The sequence below is a fragment of the Microcaecilia unicolor genome, chromosome 2 (genome assembly GCF_901765095.1).
Source record: "Microcaecilia unicolor chromosome 2, aMicUni1.1, whole genome shotgun sequence".
NCBI lineage: Eukaryota > Metazoa > Chordata > Amphibia > Gymnophiona > Siphonopidae > Microcaecilia > Microcaecilia unicolor.
Genome location: NC_044032.1, coordinates 251,843,529 through 251,852,392, shown reverse-complemented (window position 1 = coordinate 251,852,392; position 8,864 = coordinate 251,843,529). Strand labels below are relative to the sequence as shown.

The window sequence follows — 8,864 nt, the reverse complement described above, 5'->3', positions numbered from 1 at the left end:
CTGAACGGTCCATCCACTCTGCCCAATAGTCACACTCATGATCAATTCATCATTAAATCAACAAGTGTGATATTATATACTTGATTATGGTCTTTCTTTCGTGTTTCTGGAACAAAGACCACAGAAGTCTATCTGGCCCCATCCTTATGTTCCAACTGCTGGAGTTGCCATCGAAGCCCACTCCAGCCTATTCATGTCTTCATTTGTGGGACACAGACCATAAAAGTCTGTCCAGCACTGTCCTCATGTTCCAGCCACTGAAGTTGCTGTCTAAGCCCTTTCCAGCCCATCCTACACCAGATTGCCATGTATGAGACACAGACCATACAAGTCTGCCAGGTATCAGCCCTAGTTCATCATAGCCAGAGTTGCCATCTAAGCGTCACTTGACACATCCACACACATGCAGCCATTTAAGGTTAGGTTTTTTATAACTTCCATTTTCTAATTAGAGATCCTCTGTGTTCATCCCATGCCTTTTTGAATTCCGTCATCATTTATGACTCTACCACCTCCTTAATGGCAGACTTTCCACATTTATGCTGTTAAAGCAAGGAGGAGGAGGAGGAGGAGACAGCACTCAAAGAAATTGGTATTCGGTAGATGAGAGGCTGGTGCAGGTGGAGCTTACAATTCCACGGGAAACCCACAGAACTGGTTCCATCCCCGCGGGAACCCCGCAGGAACTGATTCCGTCCCCGCGGGAACCCCGCAGAACAGCTTCCGTCCCCGCGGGAACCCCACAGGAACTACCTCCGTCCCTGCGGGAATCCCGCGGGGATGGAAGCCGTGCAGCTCTCTAGTTCATACTTCAATTATTGCTATGCTCACTCTCAAAATATTTTCTTATGATATGCAGTGTATAGATTAGGTGGAACTGATCCCTGTTGTCAGTGCTAGCTGTTTTGGTGCTTCTAATACTTAATGATTAAATCATATGATTGTTAATATGTCCCAGGTATAGCCTGTACCTTGTTGTTCTAATTCTAATATTTCAGAAAAAGGAAAAAAAAATGAGAGAAAACCATAAGGACATACCTTTGGTAATGCTATCTGTAAAAATGCAATCAGAGAGTAGGCTTATTCTAACATTAGCTCAATGTATATTATACTAGGTAGTGGTAATTTAAAAGATACGGGAAATCCAAAATCCAAAAAAGACAAATGTACTGTAAAAGTCTATAAAACCAATTTAAAACACTAAACATATATGAGAGCATGCATGAAACAGATTCAAAAGCATAAGGAATAATGAATAACGATGAATGGCACAAAAAGAACAATGTACTTTGGAACTGAGTCAAAAACATAAAAGAGCAATAGGTGGTAGACTCACTAAGAACATTTTATATATAAAATGTTCTTAGCTTTTTAATTTTAAAAAGTCATGGAATGAGGACTCAGTTTGTAATTCTGTAAACTGGAGTATATGTAATCTATAAATAGTGATGAGTGAACCCTATATCATCTGTATTGAAGAATAATGTGAAATGTGCAAGTGTTCAATATCTAGGATTTTCTTATTCTCTGGTATGCTATAAATTGAATAAGACTCTTCTGATACAGCATCTTTTCTTACAGAAATGGTCTATAATCTATTTCTAGATTTAGACAAAATGGGATGGAGTTTGAAAAGTGTAAATGAGTTTCTGTTCCTCATGGAACAGTAGACTATCCACATTCTTTCTTCACCAATTGCTTTTGAACACTTTGAAGACAAGAAATTGAAGATCAAGTATGATATGACCTACAGACTACCAGTGGTTGACAAGAGGTGCTGATTCATTACAATTGTTGATGTTGCCACAATGTTCTATGATCTTAGTTTTAATCATTCTCTTTGTCTTACTGATGTATAATAACTAACTTGGACACTGTGTGATGAAAATGACAGTAACTGTATTGCAATCAGATGTGTGCAAGAGTTTATAGTCCTTCTTTTTTCGTGGATGCATGAATGAGGCGGTTTCCATCACATGCTTACACTCCACACTTGGAATGTCCCAGATGATTCTGTTTTGCATTTGAAATAGGCAAATCAGGGAGGCAGGAAGGAACAAGTTTCTCCTTAAGGTTCTTTTCTCTCGAATAGGCCACTACTAAGTGTTTGTTTTGAATCATACATGGCCTTCGAGGATGTGCCAATGATATCTTATGTATTTCTGGATCTGGCTCGCCAAGTGAGAGAACCTGATAGTGCATACAATCTCTCTCTGATAGATGTGAGAAGTTCTTCCTGATCCTCTGCCAGAGCTCTTGTATATATCCAGATTGTATGTGATTTTTGGGCTATCCTCTTTTCTCAAATTTGTGTGTCATGATAGTTGTGTGCTTGTTAAAATCTTCAAAATCTGAACAGATCCTTCTCAGCCAGAGGAACTGATACAGAGGTAGATTTTTCTTAAGGCTCTGATGATGGTAATTGGTGTAATGTAGAAAGGCATTGTAATCATAATTCTATCTATGCTGGTACATCACAAATTCAGGTTGTGTCAACTCCAGACACTACAGAGCTCAGCTGCTCAACTATTACTATAGGCCACAAAGTTCAACCATGTCACTCCTTTGTTCCTTCAATTACATTGGTTACCCATTTCCTACAGGTCATGGTTTAAGATCTTGGTACTGACCCATAAGGTCCTCCGCTCTGGTTGTCCTGCTTATCTTTCTTCAGTCTTTATTTCCTGTAGCCCTGCTCACTCCCTCCAATCTTTTGACGCCCACCGCTTAGTCCTCCACTCCTCCCTAGCTTTGCATACTACAATTCCACAAAATCTTCTACCTTTTTTTTTTCTGGCTCCTAAACTCTGGCACAACCTCCCACCTCTTCATAGGTCTGAACTTTCCCTTCCTAAGTTCAAGTCATCACTCAAAGCTCATTTTTTAAAGCTAACTTTCAATGGCTCCCTGGACTAACTGTGCCAATGTGTGTGTGGTGGTGGGTCATAGAGTGATTCCGTTTTTTTTTTCTTTTTGTGTGTGTGTGATGTGATAGCATTCTCAGCATGCTTGTGCTCTTTCTTATCAATTACACGGAGTTCCTTTTGCATAAGAACATAAGAATAGCTATACTGGGTCAGACCAATGGTCCATCTAGGCTAGTATTCTGCTTCCAGTAGTGACCAATCCAGGACACAAGCACCTGACAGAAACCAAATTAGTAGCACCATTCTATGCTACCAATCCCAGGGCAAGCAGCGGCTTCCCTCATGTCCATCTCAATAACAATGCACTTTTTCTACAGGAACTTGTCCAAGTGCCAGAGCTTAACTATTCTCTGAATGAAAAAATATTTCCTCCTTTTTGTTTTAAAAGTATTTCCATGCAATTTCATTGAGTGTCCTCTGGGTTTTGCACTTTTTGAATAAGTGAAAAATTTATTCACCTTCACCTGCTCCACACCACTCTGTAATTTGTAGACCTCAATCATATCCCCTTTTCATCAAAAAAGAAACTTGGTCTGTAAATGATAGCTGATAATCAATTAATACCCTTAAATATTTAAACCTATCCAGGACTGGAACAGGTCAACACAGGATGGTTTATCAGTGGTGTGCTGGTAAATTTTTAACAACAGGCTCTCTCCCCGGTCCACCTCTGCGCCCCCCCAAAATTGCAGAGCTGGCTATAGCGGGGGAGGGGGGCAATGCATTAGTCTCTCCAGGAAAAAAAATTAAATGATCCCAGGTTCCAATCTAATTCATGTTTAATGTGGGATAAAATGCCATAAATAAGTAAATAAATATAAACTTTTAATGCTGAGCACCTGATTCTCAAAGTGAGCATATTCCAAACACTATAATGAAAATAAAATGATTTTTTTTCTACCTTTGTTGTCTGGTGACTGTTTTTCTGATCATGCTGGCCCAGTATCCGATTCTGCTGCTATCTGTCCTCTTAACTCCGTTTCCAGGGCTTCCTTTCCATTTATTTCTTTCCTCCTTTCTTCTTCATTTCTGGTCCTCAGCTTCTGCCTATTTTCTTCATCCATGTGCAGTTTTTCTCCTCTCTTCCTTTTCCCTCATCTCATCTCCTTCCTCACTCTTCTCTCCCCTCCATCCATGTCCAGCATTTCTTCTCTCTCCCCTCCTCTCCCCTGCCCTGCATGCACCCATGTCCAGCAGTGACCCTCCTCTGCCCTGCCCTGCATGCACCCAGATGTCCAGCAGTGACCCTTCTCTCCCCTGCCCTGCATGCACCCATGTCCAGCGACCCCCTCCATCCACTCATGCCCAGCAGCGACTCTCTTTTCCCCCCTGCCACCGCCTCCCGAGTTGTTTTGTGAATTCTTCTTCTCCTCCCTCCCGATCCGGTCCCTCACCGCCCGCTTGTTTTTTAAATTCTTCGCTTCCAGCGCCGAGTCGCCGACTGTCCTGAGTCCTCCCTTGCCGATTCGCGCTTCAAAATGGCCGCCGAGACTTCAGTCGAAGTCTCGGCGGCCACTTTTAAAGCGCAAATCGGCAAGGGAGTACTCAGGACAGTTGGCGACTCGGCGCTGGAAGCGAAGAATTTAAAAAACAAGCGGGCGGTGAGGCGGATCCGGGAGGAGGGAGGGCGGAGAGCCAGAGCCGGCTCGCTATTTTCAACAACTGGCTCGCAAGCCAGAAGAAAATTTAACAACCGGCTCTTGCGAGCCGGTGCGAGCCGGCTCCAGCACACCACTGGTTTAGATGGCCAATAATCCAACATGCCATTATTTTGTTCTTTATTTAACACCATCCTGTAGTTAGTAAGCCAAGAGGAGATAGAAGACAAGGATGAATCTGGGGCCGTTGCCTTAACCTTTCTAGCAAAAGAATGTCTTCACATTAACAATGGAAGTGTATATCAAAAGACTGGATGATGGTAAACCGTGGACTTAAAAAGATGTTTGGTGATAGCACTGAATCCTGTCACAAACCACATCCTAAAGAATTTTTTTAGATTGACAAAAAAGATTAGAACCACTTTAAGGCTCTTGCCCCAAGTCCAATAGCTTCAAGGTTCTTAAGGAGGAGGCTACGATACATCAAGCCAAATTCTGATGCTAATTCCAACAAAACTGCTATCTCCAGCTCCTTAGCATTAAGAGTACCTCTAATCTCACTAAGTAAAATCATCAGTACTGCATCCATGCCTAAATCCTGACTGTCAGGGGTAAAGTAAGTTAGAGGTTTCCACATAGTTCACAAGTTATTGTGTTACAATATTTTCTACAACCTTAGAAATGAAATACAAGGATTTGAAATGGGTCTATAGTTTGAAGGGTCCAGCATGTCCATCTTTTGTGATTTCACAATCGGTCCTGCATACAGACTCTGATTAACCATAGCAACAATAAAGGCAAGAGGCCATGCTTATTAATTGTAAGCCATTTTGCTTGGATGAGATCATTACCATTATATGTTTTGTTCATACGAGATATGGTCTTAGAATGATGTCAGAGAACACTGCCATGTTGTCACCAATGGCAAGTCAGAATTTACTGGTCCCTGTCCATCTATGGAATTAGATAAAACTACTGGCAATGATGCTTACAGAGTTTTAATTTTCCTTTGGAAGTAGTCTCCCAAATCATCCAGTGATGGTGTAACATTCCTCTCGATAACTTTTTCGCAACAGAGAATAAGTTTTGGGCAGGATCTCTAGCTTTTTTAATAATATTGGAATAGTAATTTTTCTTGGTTTGTTTCACCTGTTGATTAAAGTAATGTTGGAGTTGCCTACACAACTGTTTCTTATCTAAATTATGACTCTTATGCCGCTGACGCTCTGCCCGTCTTACCCATCATTTCAATAACATGAGCCCACTAGGATACCATGGATATGTCTAGTTTTTGGGTAACGTTTCCTCTGATTGGGGGCCAAAGAATTTAATCTCTCAAGCAAACATCATTTCACAATTCCATCTGCCTATCTAAAGTCTCAGCTACAGAAGCACTTGGAAAAGCAGAAAATAAAGGCAGCAATTGGTACAGATCAATAACAGCCAACGTTTGTGTAGAGTAGGCAACAATCTCTGTAGTGTTATCGATATTTCCCAAAACAGTCATTTAAAAAAAAATAATGCTATAATGATTGGTCTAAGAGAGTGGTTGAGAGATAGGTACAGATATTTTATTATTCTCTTTCTGGTCAAAGAAAATGAAATCTAAAATGTGTCTATTCTCATGTGTGGGGCCACCCATCCATTGAGTCAGGCCTGTGTAAGCAATCAAAAAGATTAAAAAAAAAGTACTGGCTGCTACAATTATATCCATACATGTATTAAAATCCCCCCCAAATAATAATGTTCAGTTATTATACATTTAACTCTGCTCTTGTCTGGTAAATTTTGTCCCAGATCACTGTGTTCAATCCCAGGGGACAATAAAATAATCTTATATATAGCGGTTTACTAAAATCAATTTTAACCATTAAGACCTCTTCATAAAGCTTAGCCACAGCTAGAATTTTCCTTAAAGGGAATGTCCCCAAATATAAGATAGCCCAGATGAAGAAATGGGCCCTTAATTAGGAGGCACCAAATGGAAAAGAAATGCTACCCTCAGCAGTAGGTAACCATGTTTCTGTCAGACACAAAAGATCGCTATTAAATTCAGTAATAAAATCTAATACCAATGAGGTCTTAGACTTGAAGGCTCTACAATATACAATGCAAATCTCGAACACCAGTCAATTTTGGGGCCAGCTGTGGCTTCAAGTGTTGCACAAAAGAAGGCCAAAAAGTGTGATGACCAGCACTGGAATATGGCTTATTACCCCTCAAAACTGGTATTGGTATACCCTTCTCCATTATAAAAATTTGCAACAGAAAAAGAAATAAAAACAACCACCCACCTTTTAAAAACTTTAAAACCTGTGAAACTTGTAGTTTCCTTTTCATTGCCATTATTTTCATTCTAAAATTATGGAGCTTGCCCCAAGGAGCAAACCAAAGGAGCATGACTTGATCTTTGGGTGCATGCCTTTGGCACACACCTGTGGTGTAATACACCACCAGTAAGTTCAATTTAAAGAGCTGGGGAGAGCACATTTATGTCTTGGTGGTCACATAACCGCCACTGGTAGCAGCAATCAGGACACAGTCTGCACTAGTCTTATTAGAAATCTCACTTAACAATGTCTTGGTGGTCATGTGACTGCAATTTGGTATCAGTAGTCAGTACACAGTAAGTTATGCTATTGTCCTGGTACCTAAAGTTACACATTTTTGGCCAAATACTTTTTTCAGAGCTTCTTTGACTTCATTGTTTCTTAGGCTGTAGATAAGGGGATTCAGCATGGGTGTGAGGACTGTATACACCAAAGAGACCAGCTTGTTTTTATTGGAGGCAGAGCCAGAGGCAGGGCTGAAATATGTGACGATAATTGTTCCATAAAACAAGCTGACCACAGTAAGATGGGCTGCACAAGTGGAGAAGGCCTTCTGCCGGCCTTTAGCAGAACGGATCTTTAGTATGTTTCTGATGACCAAAACATAAGACATTACTATAAAAGAAAATGGTAAGAAGACCACTATAATAACTGCCAAATTAAGCATGGTCTCAGTGGTGTGAGTGTCTGTGCATGCCAGTTTCAAAAGTGGTGGAATATCACAAAAGAAATTGGCCACTTTATTTGGGCCACAGAAGGTCAACTTAGATGTCAGCACATCCATCACCAAGGCATCCAGGAAACCAGAGATCCAGCAACTAGCAGCCAGCTGAAAGCAGATGCTCTTCTTCATCAGCATGCCATAATGCAGTGGCATACAGATGGCCACAAATCTATCATATGCCATTGCGGCCAATAAAAAGCATTCTGAGCACCCCAAGAAATGCATAAAGAAGATTTGTATCAAGCAGCCTTGGACAGAGATTGTTTTGTCATGGCCCAAAGAGATGGCTAGAATGATTGGTACACTGGCTGAAATATAGAGGATTTCCAGGAGGGACAAGTTAGAGAGAAAGAAGTACATAGGAGTATGGAGGCGGGGGTCCATTTTGATGATAAAGAGAATGAGGGAGTTTCCCATTAGGCTCAGGTTGTAGATGATCAGCAGCAGGGCAAACAGAAGTGTTGAATGCTTTAGAAGATACTGATCTCCCAGTAGGATGAAATCTAATATAATAGTTCCATTCCTTCCTTCCATATTTTTTTGCTTTTCCTGATCTCTGAAAACACAAGAATACAATATGCCATTATTTATATTACAAACCACTTTGGTATTAAGATGAAAGGAGGTATAAAAAGTATAATGACCTAGATCTACTTTTCCAGATTCTGGATTGGCTGCAACAGTGAATCAGAAGTTCCTATTGGTCATATCACCATGCCCTACTCATAGATTAACAACAAAAAAACAGCACAAAGGGCTTCAAGACTGCTTTATTCAAAGACTTGAGCATCACAGTGCCTGCATCGGAAGTCAATCTAGGATGCAACACAAAACTGTATGTTGAAGTCAAGTTATACATATGACCAGGGCCGGTCTTAGCAAGTGCGGGGCCCTATGCAGACCAATTTGGTGGGGCCCCATCCTAGCCCTGCCCCATCCTAGTCCCACCCACCACAGCCCCGCCCCTAGCTCCACCCCATTGATAAGATTATTTCATTTTTAGAAAATTTTTTTATTTATGAAATTTAAAATAAAGACAAATGAAGCTAAACTTGTACAAAAAACTGATTGAAATAATAAGCACAATGCTATCATGAAACCATAAACAGCACTAATTCCAAGGACAGGAAGAGCTACAACTTTATGCGTGGCGTGGAAAGGCAACTGTAATTAAACCGGGCTCTAAAACACCAGTGCACAACCTAGTGAAAAAAAAAACAAAAAACAAAAAGGGCTGCAAACTATACGTTAGCAGAATACTGCACCTTCCTTGATCACACCTGAA

The 8,864-nt window shown here is 40.8% G+C and overlaps 1 protein-coding gene across 1 annotated transcript; it reads right to left on the bottom strand.

The window, feature by feature from the left end:
- Window positions 1-6,241: 6,241 nt before the first annotated feature.
- LOC115461994 (olfactory receptor 5V1-like) lies at window positions 6,242-8,113 on the bottom strand. The gene has a single exon (XM_030192042.1). The coding sequence runs from the start codon at window positions 8,111-8,113 to the stop codon at window positions 7,157-7,159; it is 957 nt and encodes a 318-aa protein (XP_030047902.1). The 3' UTR covers window positions 6,242-7,156.
- Window positions 8,114-8,864: the final 751 nt, after the last annotated feature.